The sequence below is a fragment of the Oncorhynchus mykiss genome, chromosome 11 (assembly GCF_057628025.1).
Source record: "Oncorhynchus mykiss isolate SJ-2025 chromosome 11, ASM5762802v1, whole genome shotgun sequence".
NCBI lineage: Eukaryota > Metazoa > Chordata > Actinopteri > Salmoniformes > Salmonidae > Oncorhynchus > Oncorhynchus mykiss.
In genome coordinates, this window is record NC_143032.1 from 7,846,156 (window position 1) to 7,860,307 (window position 14,152).

Consider the following 14,152-nt stretch of genomic DNA (forward strand, 5'->3'; position numbering starts at 1 on the left):
TGTATATAACCTCCACACTGACTCTGTACCAGTACTCCCTGTATATAGCCTCCACACTGACTCTGTACCAGTACTCCCTGTATATAACCTCCACACTGACTCTGTACCAGTACCCCCTGTATATAGCCTCCACACTGACTCTGTACCAGTACTCCCTGTATATAGCCTCCACACTGACTCGGTACCAGTACTCCCTGTATATAACCTCCACACTGACTCGGTACCAGTACTCCCTGTATATAGCCTCCACACTGACTCTGTACCAGTACCCCCTGTATATAACCTCCACACTGACTCTGTACCAGTACTCCCTGTATATAGCCTCCACACTGACTCTGTACGAGTACTCCCTGTATATAGCCTCCACATTGACTCTGTACCGGTACCCCCTGTATATAGCCTCCACATTGACTCTGTACCAGTACTCCCTGTATATAGCCTCCACACTGACTCTGTACCAGTACTCCCTGTATATAACCTCCACATTGACTCTGTACCAGTACTCCCTGTATATAACCTCCACACTGACTCTGTACCAGTACTCCCTGTATATAGCCTCCACACTGACTCTGTACCAGTACTCCCTGTATAGAGCCTTGTTATTGTTATTTTATTGTGTTACTTTTTATTTTATTTTTTACTTTAGTTTATTTAGTAAATATTTTCTTAACTCTATTTCTTGAACTGTATTGTTGGTTACGGGATCGTAAGTAAGTATTTCACGGTAAGGTTCTATTCTGTTGTATGTGACAAATAACATTTGATTTGATTTTGATTTCAGCTTTCGGTGGGCTAGGATATTTGCCTCCTCTCATAAGCCAAGGTACAAAGACACTCAGTCACTTCCTGAAAGTATGGTGTTGAAATGTGTAACGTGTATGTCTGTACTGCTAACAGCTGGGACGTGTCGTCATGCCTCTGACAGATCTAAGCAGGTTCTTCATTTAAGCGTTCATGACCACAAACAGAGAGAAGCTTTTCTGAGGCTCTAAAAACAGGGTGATCTCTGTGTGATTGACTAAATATTGGTCACCCGTCTCCAGTAAATTGGTTTAGTTTCAGGCTGCTTCTCAAATGGCCGATGAATTATATCTATTGAAATGCCCCCCCAAAAAAGCCCTTAAATGCTGTCAACATATTCAGTCAATTTAGAGAATGATGGCGTAGATGTTATGGAAGCAGAGACATTGAGACTGAATGATAAAAACATTTTCTACTTCAGAACATTGCTTTGACTAAAAGCATAACTGACATGAATGTCAAATTGTACCTGACAGTGGCCCATATAGGCCAAGGTCTTGCTCATCAGGAGGAGCTGACAGAGGTTGGGATGTTCCACGTTGTCTGTGTCACATGCTGGGTCCACGTGACTCTTGTCACAACCTGAGGGGCGACCCACACACTCAAACTGAGGACAGGGGTAGTCAGCCATGTCTGTAAGGCACACTCTACGGTTGGCGATACACCTGTGGACCAATGGGAAGACGAGAGGAAAAGAGGTTAATTTATGTCATTGTTGTAAGTACTTTTTTTTTAAACAAACATGGACACATTCCATCTATGACTTCCATCCGTGTACAATACTATTATTTTCAATGTAGCGTGGAGCCTTTGCTTTGAGTTGAGCGCCGAATGACTGTAAAGTAGTGTACCCAACTGTGTATTATTCTCACTGCAGACATCAACAGGTTACTATGGAGACTGATGATAGGATGACATCAACAGGTTACTATAGAGACTCTGATGATAGGATGACATAAACAGGTTACTATAGAGACTGATGATAGGATGACATCAACAGGTTACTATAGAGACTCTGATGATAGGATGACATCAACAGGTTACTATAGAGACTCTGATGATAGGATGACATCAACAGGTTACTATAGAGACTCTGATGATAGGATGACATAAACAGGTTACTATAGAGACTGATGATAGGATGACATCAACAGGTTACTATAGAGACTCTGATGATAGGATGACATCAACAGGTTACTATAGAGACTCTGATGATAGGATGACATCAACAGGTTACTATAGAGACTCTGATGATAGGATGACATCAACAGGTTACTATAGAGACTCTGATGATAGGATGACATCAACAGGTTACTATAGAGACTCTGATGATAGGATGACATCAACAGGTTACTATAGAGACTCTGATGATAGGATGACATCAACAGGTTACTATAGAGACTCTGATGTTTAGGGAGTGTGTCCTTATTAACAATGTGTGTTTAGGGAGTGTGTCCTTATTAACAATGTGTGTTTAGGGAGTGTGTCCTTATTAACAATGTGTGTTTAGGGAGTGTGTCCTTATTAACAATGTGTGGTTAGGGAGTGTGTCCTTATTAACAATGTGTGTTTAGGGAGTGTGTCCTTATTAACAATGTGTGGTTAGGGAGTGTGTCCTTATTAACAATGTGTGGTTAGGGAGTGTGTCCTTATTAACAATGTGTGGTTAGGGAGTGTGTCCTTATTAACAATGTGTGGTTAGGGAGTGTGTCCTAAGAAACCATTTTTATGTTTTTTATTTAACCTTTATTTAACCTTTATTTAACCTTTATTTAACTAGGCAAGTCAGTTAAGAACAAATTCTTGTTTTCAATGACGGCCTAGTGGGTAACAGTGGGTTAACTGGTCTAGGAACAGTGGGTTAACTGGTCTAGGAACAGTGGGTTAACTGGTCTAGGAACAGTGGGTTAACTGCCTTGTTCAGGGGCAGAACGACAGATTTTTAACTTGTCAGCTCAGGGATTCGATCTTGCAACCTTTCGGTTACTAGTCCAACGCTCTAACCACTAGGTTACCTGCCGCCCAGATCACATTGTGCGCTTGGGGTCCACTGACGAGCTAGTGAACCGTGTGACACAGATTAAGACAAATAGCACAGAGCCCCATTCCTTAAGGACTCTATTTCTGTATGTTTGCCCCCCTGAGGGTCAGAAGTGAGGTAACGACCGACCAACGCTGTGTTTGGTGTTGTTTGGAGTGATGTTAGATCGATGATGCTGCCTGGGGAAGAGTTGGGAGCCTCAGGGCTTTGGGAGCTCAAGGCGATTCCGGATAGGAGGGTTACAACAGCACACCCCATACCGGTGTGTCTTATGGCAGAGATACCGCTGGCAACCACAGGGCGGACGCAGCCTGGTCACACCTGAACAAACAACCAGACTGGCCGTCACCTCTGGACACGGGGAAATGTTAGAGGGAGATTTGAAGAAAGAGTGAAGCAGGGAAAATAGGATTTATCAAGAGAGGAAATAACAAACGTCGACTGAGGTGGAATAGGATCAGGGCTAGTCGACTGAGGTGGAATAGGATCAGGGCTAGTCTGTTGAGGTGGAATAGGATCAGGGCTAGTCTACTGAGGTGGAATAGGATCAGGGCTAGTCTGCTGAGGTGGAATAGGATCAGGGCTAGTCTGCTGAGGTGGAATAGGATCAGGGCTAGTCTGTTGAGGTGGAATAGGATCAGGGCTAGTCTGCTGAGGTGGAATAGGATCAGGGCTAGTCGACTGAAGTGGAATAGGATCAGGGCTAGTCTGCTGAGGTGGAATAGGATCAGGGCTAGTCTGCTGAGGTGGAATAGGATCAGGGCTAGTCTGCTGAGGTGGAATAGGATCAGGGCTAGTCTGCTGAGGTGGAATAGGATCAGGGCTAGTCTGTTGAGGTGGAATAGGATCAGGGCTAGTCTGTTGAGGTGGAATAGGATCAGGGCTAGACTGAAGTGGAATAGGATCAGGGCTAGTCTGCTGAGGTGGAATAGGATCAGGGCTAGTCTGCTGAGGTGGAATAGGATCAGGGCTAGTCTGCTGAGGTGGAATAGGATCAGGGCTAGTCTGCTGAGGTGGAATAGGATCAGGGATAGTCTGCTGAGGTGGAATAGGATCAGGGATAGTCTGCTGAGGTGGAATAGGATCAGGGCTAGTCTGCTGAGGTTGAATAGGATCAGGGCTAGTCGACTGAGGTGGAATAGGATAGGGGCTAGTCCGCTGAGGTTGAATAGGATCGGGGCTAGTCCGCTGAGGTTGAATAGGATCAGGGCTAGTCGACTGAGGTGGAATAGGATCAGGGCTAGTCAACTGAGGTGGAATAGGATCAGGGATAGTCAACTGAGGTGGAATAGGATCAGGGATAGTCAACTGAGGTGGAATAGGATCAGGGATAGTCAACTGAGGTGGAATAGGATCAGGGCTAGTCAACTGAGGTTGAATAGGATCAGGGCTAGTCTGCTGAGGTTGAATAGGATCAGGGCTAGTCGACTGAGGTGGAATAGGATCAGGGCTAGTCAACTGAGGTGGAATAGGATCAGGGCTAGTCAACTGAGGTTGAATAGGATCAGGGCTAGTCAACTGAGGTGGAATAGGATCAGGGCTAGTCTGCTGAGTTTGAATAGGATCAGGGCTAGTCTGCTGAGGTGGAATAGGATCAGGGCTAGTCAACTGAGGTGGAATAGGACCAAGGCTAGTCAACTGAGGTGGAATAGAATCAGGGCTCAAGGCCTCTGTTCGGAGAGAAATAGCATCCTCTAGACTAGAGTCAAGGTGTTCAATCTTATCCACAAAGGGCTGTACGGAACGCTATAAAATAAAATGCATCCTTCCTCCCTCCCTTTCTTGAAAGTAATCATTAATCGCACCTGATTCGATAGGTGAAAGCCAATGTACATAGTGGGAGATGTTGCATTCACCTATCCAATGTGTGTTCGATCAGTTATTATGCCAGTAAACAAATGGTTGAAGGATTGAAGGAATGTGGTGAGGAAGAAATAACTCCAACGCTGGTCAGGACAGTGTCTCACCTCTGGTTCCTCTGGCAGGGGCTGGGGGAGCAGGGGTCACTGCTGCGGCAGTGGCCAAACACAAACTGGTCGTCTTTGAAGTCCATGCAGCGGGCCACACAGGCACTAGGGTAGGTGCGGCCGTTACGGGCACACACCGGCACAAAACGGTCAGGGCAGCCACACGGGAGCCCTATAGAGAGAGATAGAGAGAGTAACTGGTCTGAGGCCAAACCACACGACTAACAACATTGGACAGTTTATGGAACACAAAGTCTTCACTATATCATCCTGGAATATCCAAGGCCTGAGGTCATCTACCTTTGGCCTAAAGAGCAGGAACCTGGACTTCACCAAAGAAATCAGAAATACAGACATTGTCATCCTGCAAGAAACCTGGTATAGAGGAGACGGACCCACTTGTTGCCCTCTAGGTTACAGAGAGCTAGTAGTCCCATCCACCAAATGACCAGATGTGAAACAGGGAAGAGACTCAGGGGGTATGCTAATTTGGTATAGAGCAGACCTTAGTCACTCCATTAAATTAATCAAAACAGGAACATTTTACATTTGGCTTGAAATTTAAAAGGAAATTATCTCAACAGAGAAAAATGTCCTCCTGTGTGCAACCTATATCCCCCCACTAGAATTCCCATACTTTAATGAAGACAGCTTCTCCATCCTGGAAGGGGAAATCGATCATTTCCAGGCCCAGGGACATGTACTAGTCTATGGCGACCTAAATTCCAGAACTCGACAAGAGCCTGACACCCTCAGCACACAGGGGGACAAACACCTACCTGGAGGTGACAGCATTCCCTCCCCCATATGCCCCACCTAGACACAACTACGACAAAATAACCAACATAGTGGGTCACAACTCCTGCAGCTCTGTCGCACGCTAGGCATGTACATGTAGGTACACCTATAGCTCATCTCTTGGCAGTAGTACTGTAGACTACTTTATCACTGACCTCAACCCAGAGTCTCTCAGAGCGTTCACAGTCAGCCCACTGACACCGCTATCAGTTCACAGCAAAATCACAGTCTACTTGAACAGAGCAATACTCAATCATGAGGCATCAAAGCAAAAGGAACTGAATAACATTAAGAAATGCTATAGATCTAAGGAAAGTAATTAGGCAACAACAAATTCAATCCCTTTTTGGACAACTTCCTAGACAAAATATTTCACTGTAATGGTGAAGGTGTAAACTTGGCAATAGAAATCAGCTTCCCTATCAAATCAAAACATTTCAAGCAGACAACCTAAGAAAATTAACAACATTGACAAATGGTTTGATGAAGAATGCAAAAACTTAAGAAAGAAATTGAGAAACCTATCCAACCAAAAACATAGAGACCCAGAGAACAAACAGCAAAAACATATACAGTGCCTTGCGAAAGTATTCGGCCCCCTTGAACTTTGCGACCTTTTGCCACATTTCAGGCTTCAAACATAAAGATATAAAACTGTATTTTTTTGTGAAGAATCAACAACAAGTGGGACACAATCATGAAGTGGAACGACATTTATTGGATATTTAAAACTTTTTTAACAAATCAAAAACTGAAAAATTGGGCGTGCAAAATTATTCAGCCCCTTTACTTTCAGTGCAGCAAACTCTCTCCAGAAGTTCAGTGAGGATCTCTGAATGATCCAATGTTGACCTAAATGACTAATGATGATAAATACAATCCACCTGTGTGTAATCAAGTCTCCGTATAAATGCACCTGCACTGTGATAGTCTCAGAGGTCCGTCAAAAGCGCAGAGAGCATCATGAAGAACAAGGAACACACCAGGCAGGTCCGAGATACTGTTGTGAAGAAGTTTAAATTCCATTTCACTTTTGTTTATTATATATTTCACTTGCTTTGGCAATGTTATCATAAGTTTCCCATGACAATAAATAAATACAGCCCTTAAATTGAGAGAGAGAGAGACAGAGAGAGAGAGAGAGAGAGAGAGAGAGAGAGAGACAGAGAGAGATTAGGAAGGGTGAGAAATGTTTCAGAATCAGGGAGGGGGAAAAAATTAAGAAAAATAGTACTGTGCATCAATATATCAACCCTCAAATACACACACACACACACACACACACACACACACACACACACACACACACACACACACACACACCTGTGAAAAGGCGACGGTCCTCGTCTGAACTTTCAGCACTCAGGCACTGGCGGGTGGAGCAGATGGTTTCTCCAGCAAAGCAGGAGCAGGGGTGGCAGTCCACCCTGAATGACGACCCGTGGTCTGTGGGACAAGAACACATCATCCCCGTGTGAGACCCTGTCTGATTTAATTGGTTATATGGCTGTCAATGTAACTGTTATCTGACACTTTGAATCTTCCTGTCCACAGCAACTCCAGCAGCTGATAAGACTTGTAACTATGGGATCTGGGTCACGACACCAATGTAACTGATCAGGTATTGATCCTGGGATGTAACTGATCGGGTATTGATTCTGGGATGTAACATATCAGGTATTGATCCTGGGATGTAACAGATTAGGTATTGATCCTGGGATGTAACAGGTCAGGTATTGATCCTGGGATGTAACATATCAGGTATTGATCCTGGGATGTAACAGATCAGGTATTGATTCTGGGATGTAACATATCAGGTATTGATCCTGGGATGTAACAGATTAGGTATTGATCCTGGGATGTAACAGGTCAGGTATTGATCCTGGGATGTAACAGATCAGGTATTGATCCTGGGACGTAACAGATCAGGTATTGATCTAAAGCTGGACTTGTTATCTAAAAAGACACTCCGTTTCACCATGGGCTTTATGTTCTGAACAGCATCACCATCTCTCCCATCTAGTCACTTCTAACAAGACATCTCTATAGGATGACTTCCTGTCTTAATGCTCAGGCTATAAGCACTCCAAAGCCCCACTCTGCCTGTCAGGCAAACCACATCGGTGTGAAATAAGGCCTTAATGTCCTATCCCCCTTTGGAATGGAGCGAAAACAACCGTAAAGTGAAAACAATAAACTGATTTAGATTTAAACAAATTAAGTTTCAAATCTGTAACAAGAAACAATTAGGGAGGAAAAAAGTAGCAAAAATAAAACCTATATATGAAGAAAAATAAGTGTTATTCTTCTATGTAGATGTGATGAACTGGGAGGCAACATCACAGAGAGACAAGGCCATGTAGAGAGAAAGTGTTATTCTTCTATGTAGATGTGATGAACTGGGAGGCAACATCACAGAGAGACAAGGCCATGTGGAGAGAAAGTGTTATTCTTCTATGTAGATGTGATGAACTGGGAGGCAACATCACAGAGAGACTAGGCCATGTGGAGAGAAAGTGTTATTCTTCTATGTAGATGTGATGAACTGGGAGGCAACATCACAGAGAGACAAGGCCATGTGGAGAGAAAGTGTTATTCTTCTATGTAGATGTGATGAACTGGGAGGCAACATCACAGAGAGACAAGGCCATGTGGAGAGAAAGTGTTATTCTTCTATGTAGATGTGATGAACTGGGAGGCAACATCACAGAGAGACAAGGCCATGTGGAGAGAAAGTGTTATTCTTCTATGTAGATGTGATGAACTGGGAGGCAACATCACAGAGAGACTAGGCCATGTGGAGAGAAAGTGTTATTCTTCTATGTAGATGTGATGAACTGGGAGGCAACATCACAGAGAGACTAGGCCATGTGGAGAGAAAGTGTTATTCTTCTATGTAGATGTGATGAACTGGGAGGCAACATCACAGAGAGACAAGGCCATGTGGAGAGAAAGTGTTATTCTTCTATGTAGATGTGATGAACTGGGAGGCAACATCACAGAGAGACAAGGCCATGTAGAGAGAAAGTGTTATTCTTCTATGTAGATGTGATGAACTGGGAGGCAACATCACAGAGAGACTAGGCCATGTGGAGAGAAAGTGTTATTCTTCTATGTAGATGTGATGAACTGGGAGGCAACATCACAGAGAGACAAGGCCATGTGGAGAGAAAGTGTTATTCTTCTATGTAGATGTGATGAACTGGGAGGCAACATCACAGAGAGACAAGGCCATGTGGAGAGAAAGTGTTATTCTTCTATGTAGATGTGATGAACTGGGAGGCAACATCACAGAGAGACTAGGCCATGTGGAGAGAAAGTGTTATTCTTCTATGTAGATGTGATGAACTGGGAAACATCACAGAGAGACAAGGCCATGTGGAGAGAAAGTGTGTGTGTGTGCGAGAGAGAGAGTTCCTAAACTCCTGCCAAATGTATGACCATATTAGAGACACATATTGATTTGTGACCAGTTGCCACAAGAAAAGGGCAACTAGTGAAGAACAAACACCATTGTAAATACAACCCATATTCATGCTTATTTATTTTCCCTTTTGTACTTTAACCATCGTTACAACACTGTATATATACGAGATTATATGAGATTTGTAATGTCTTTATTATTTTGGAACTTCTGTGAGTGTAATGTTTACTGTTCATTTTTATTGTTCATTTCACTTTTGTATATTATCTACTTCCCTTGCTTTGGCAATGTTAACACATGTTTCCCAAGCCAATAAAGCCCCTTGAATTGAATGTGAGCGAGAGAGGCACTCTGGCAGCAGGCTCCTTTCAAGTCACAGCAGTTACATTGAGGGTGGGCCAGAGGGAGACCGCGGGAAGGAAATACCAGTGTGTGGTTGGTTAGTTCATTTTTTTAAACTGTAGCGTTGCCGTGCTGCTAGGGGAAGAGGAAGCGATGTTTACACCACAGGAAGCATTTCACAACCAGGCACAACGACACCAAGGACTCATGCACAGAGAGGGTTTTTTCTCTCTCTCTCTCTCTCTCTCTCTCTCTCTCTCTCTCTGTCTCTGTCTCTGTCTCTGTCTCTGTCTCTGTCTCTGTCTCTGTCTCTCTCTCTCTGTCTCTGTCTCTGTCTCTGTCTATGTCTCTGTCTCTCTGTCTCTCTCTGTCTCTGTCTCTGTCTCTCTCTCTGTCTCTCTCTCTCTCTCTCTCTCTGTCTCTCTCTCTCTCTCTCTCTGTCTCTCTCTCTCTCTCTCTCTCTCTCTCTCTCTCTCTCTCTCTCTCTCTCTCTCTCTCTCTCTCTCTCTCGATAAGGGAAAACTCAAATAAACTACCACTCATTTTCCCTGTTATATGCACATATGGTCTAAAACCTCTGTAAAACCAGGTGGGTGCTACACACTGCTGGTGAAGAGGGCAGCGTACTTTTTCTCTGGCCCCCCACAACGCAGGTCTTGGAGGTGTCGATGCAGGGCATCTCGGCACAGTTATCCAGCCTGCCACTCTGTCCGCAGGTACAAACCTCGAAGCAGCCCGCATGGCCATTACGCATGGGCACCTGGATGCGGGCATCCACGTGGACCAGGAACTCTGAGGCCTCACCCAGTTTACAGCCTGACACACACACACACACACACACACACACAGAACACAGTCGTCACACTTTATACGTCTACACATACAGTGGACATAGGCTCCCCCTAGGGCTACAGGGAGGTACTGCATGTTCTAGTATACTGTACCAGGCACACAGAAGTAAGGCAGGCAATCCTGTCCAGGCTGGCAGCCCTTCCTGTTCACCTCACACAGCTGGTTGCTGGGACAGGGGTTGGGGTTACACGGGTGGATGACCTCCTCAATGAGATTACCCAGGTTGCTAGGCGCTGGAGTGCGGATGGAGAAGAACAACATGTTAAGACTTTGACAATGAGAAAAGGTCTGAGAATCATCATTTCTCCTTGTAGCATTACCCTTCTTGTACGTGTAAACAACATTCAATGAAACGACTTCAGCCAAAGAAAATGCAAGAACGAACCACCTCATTGTTTGAATAAGATGTAAATTGGTAATGGTAAGACACACACACACACACACACACACACACACACACACACACACACACACACACACACACGTGTTACCACTCACTGAGGTATCTCTCCAGGGGGATGCAGCGTTCAGGGTCGTCTATGGGGGACAGGATCTCACAGATGAGCTCGGCCGTCTGTCCTTCGTAGAAGCGCCTGCGGTCACCACACTGTGTCAGGATGTCCACACAGTCCGACCTGAAGTGGTTTAGACAGAAGATACAGGGCGAGGTCCCAACGCTCCAAACTGTTTAAAAATGTCTGATGGCTAAGCAACATTTGAATAAAGCCTGTCAGCTGGAATCACATGGACCAGTCCTCCACATACAGAACCAGTCAAAAGCCCTGTTTCGTAAAATACCAAGTCCATATTATGGCAAGAACAGCTCCAATAACCAGAGAGCATCATTACTTTAAGACAATCCGCTACATTTAAAGGAGAGTGATGGAGTGCTTCATCGGGTGACCTGGCCTCCACAATCACCTGACCTCAACCCAAGTGAGATGGTTTGGGATGAGTTGGACTGCAGAGATGAAGGAAAAGCAGCCAACAAGTGCTCAGCATATGTGGGAAGTCCTTCAAGACTGTTGGAAAAGCATTCCAGGTGAACCTGGTTGAGAGAATGCCAAGAGTGTGCAAAATCTGTCATCAAGGCAAAGGTTGGCTACTTGGAAGAATCCACATATTATTTTGATTTCTTTAACACTTTTTTGGTTACTACATGATTCCATATCTGCTATTTTTGATGTCTTCACTATTTTTCTATAACGTAGAAAATAGTAAAAATAAAGAAAAACCCTTGAATGAGTAGGAGTGTCCAAACTTTTGACTGGTACTGTACATTGGCTGTTACAGCCCTGAGGGCTAGCCTACAGTACAGGTAAACATCGCTAACACACTAACTACTTCATTCAGCCTGACAAAAACCCAGCTGTAATTACTCTCAGTGGAAAAAAAACTCCAGTCAAAAGATCTGCTGATAAATGACCTGAGGTGCGGTAGTGAGTCAAGCCTTGCAGAAAGCACAACATCCTCCCTGGGATTGGTCTGTCTATGCGTTGTCATGTCTAAGAGACCAACTGTATTTGGTTCATGTAGTTTTTAGGTTCCAGCTGGGTCTTCGGGCGGTCGTTTCCCGAGGGATGCTTTTTACTGTGACCACGGGAGTCTACTGCAGGTGAAGGTGGGATGCTGTGTGTACGTATTTCACTTTATTACCTTTATCTAACCAGGTCGGTTATTGAGGAATCAGTCTATTTTACAGTAACACCCTGTAAAGGCAGGATGAATGGTACAGCAATAGCAGCAGAACCACATTAATAAGCCTATACCTTGACTAAAAATCACTTTCAATAGAGAATCTCTATTGGACATAGGCTTAATCTCTGGGAAACTAGCTCAAAGTCAGACTAAATACTTGAACCTTTTACTGCAGTGGGCAGTAATCAGGTTCACACAGAGTGTTTCTTGGTAGTCTTAAACAAATCTGCATTGAAACAAAAGTTTACACCTCACACACATGGATATGGGCTTAAACAAAGAAGACACCTGAACCATGTCAGATATAGAGTTAAAAATATATTCCATGTTGAGTTTACATCCCAATAATACATTTTATATACATCACAGGAGACTGAAATATAACAAAAACCATTTGACACATCGGATATTCGGTAATAAAAAATGTTTAGGAAATGATGAAAAATATGAATAACATTCCACCTATGTGAGGTATATGAGGTCACGAGGTCGTTTGACTGCAGAAAAGGGCTACGTCAAATAACAGAATTGAAATATTGGCTACGTACTTGCAGATGACGCTGCCGCGGGACTTGCTGTAGCAGGGTTTGATCTGCAGGGCGCAGGCCACAGCCTTCCACATCTCCGGACGACACTTCCTGATGTCCAGGACGGGGATGTTCATGAAGGGCATCTTGATCGTCCCATTGGACCACAGCTTGATGTCATTCATGGCGCCTTGGTCTGATTGGACGTTACAGCTACGGAACAGCTCTGTGGGCCTAGAGTTAATATGACAAGAGAGAGAGAGAGACATGATAGAATTAGCAGGTGTACTCCATAGCTATGTACCTATCAACAGTGATAGAAATGTGCACACAACAGAAACGCAAATGGAGTCAAATGAAGATTGCAGTGTGGAAGACGTATAATTTCTCCCCTTTGTCACATGACTTGTGTTATAGCTTCGACAAAAGCTTTAAACTGGAAGTGATCATGGTTCGAAGTTCAGAGGGGGGAAAAAAAGAAAAAAAACAGAAAAAACAAGCAAACTGCCAAACACTTTGAAACTATAATAACAATCTCAGTAACGGTATCAGATACGTGGTTCTAGCTTTGACTGATACGTGGTTGTTTATCTACTTCAGTCACTCTGGAGAACAGAGTCGACTAAATAACAAACATGGAAACGGAATCCCACGTGGACACAGAGTGAATCTTACTACAGAAACTTCTAGTACACTAAAGTACTACACACAACACTGTCTCTGTCTGTCTAATGAGACACAACACTGTCTCTGTCTGTCTAATGAGACACAACACTGTCTCTGTCTGTCTAATGAGACACAACACTGTCTCTGTCTGTATAATGAGACACAACACTGTCTCTGTCTCTGTCTAATGAGACACAACACTGTCTCTGTCTGTCTAATGAGACACAACACTGTCTCTGTCTGTCTAATGAGACACAACACTGTCTCTGTCTGTCTAATGAGACACAACACTGTCTCTGTCTGTCTAATGAGACACAACACTGTCTCTGTCTGTCTAATGAGACACAACACTGTCTCTGTCTGTCTAATGAGACACAACACTGTCTCTGTCTGTCTAATGAGACACAACACTGTCTCTACCTGTCTAATGAGACACACCACTGTCTCTGTCTGTCTAATGCGACACAACACTGTCTCTGTCTGTCTAATGAGACACAACACTGTCTCTGTCTGTCTAATGAGACACAACACTGTCTCTGTCTGTCTAATGAAATGCATATTCACTCTGCCTTGTGTGTCCAGATGTCGTCTCCACAGCTCAACACCACATGGATGTGGCTGATGGTGATGTCAGAAGGAGGCCAGCCAGATGGCCACTGTTTACTACTGCAGAAACATCCTGGAGACAGAGACCAATGACCAATGGCTGAGAGGGACTACTTCCTGAGGAAACCTGTTGCCGGGAGGCGGACTATTTTCTTTAATGATCTACGAGTTGTAGGAGGTGTAGTTCACGATTGGTATGTTTCACGGGGAGGGGGGTTACTTCGGTGGTTGATGTTAGATGTGGCTGAGTGCTGATATTCAGTCAGTTTGTTAACTTTAGAGCCTTTAAAATATCCCACTGACAATTCAATTCAATTCACAATTCATCCCAATGTCCTGACAATTCATCCCAATGTCCTGACAATTCACCCCAATGTCCTGACAATTCATCCCAATGTCCTGACAATTCACCCCAATGTCCTGACAATTC

At 44.1% G+C, this 14,152-nt stretch overlaps 1 protein-coding gene across 1 annotated transcript in view; it reads right to left on the minus strand.

Annotated features, from left to right (window-relative positions):
* LOC110535206 (reversion-inducing cysteine-rich protein with Kazal motifs) overlaps positions 1–14,152 on the minus strand; it is a 95,448-nt gene that overhangs the window by 13,491 nt on the left and 67,805 nt on the right. The window contains exons 11-17 of the mRNA XM_036934755.2: positions 12,472–12,684; positions 10,724–10,860; positions 10,318–10,458; positions 10,001–10,189; positions 6,931–7,053; positions 4,810–4,981; positions 1,271–1,466 (exon numbers count right to left, since the gene is read on the minus strand). Coding sequence (XP_036790650.1) covers positions 1,271–1,466; positions 4,810–4,981; positions 6,931–7,053; positions 10,001–10,189; positions 10,318–10,458; positions 10,724–10,860; positions 12,472–12,684 — 1,171 coding nt within the window. The remainder of the gene's footprint in view (positions 1–1,270; positions 1,467–4,809; positions 4,982–6,930; positions 7,054–10,000; positions 10,190–10,317; positions 10,459–10,723; positions 10,861–12,471; positions 12,685–14,152) is intronic.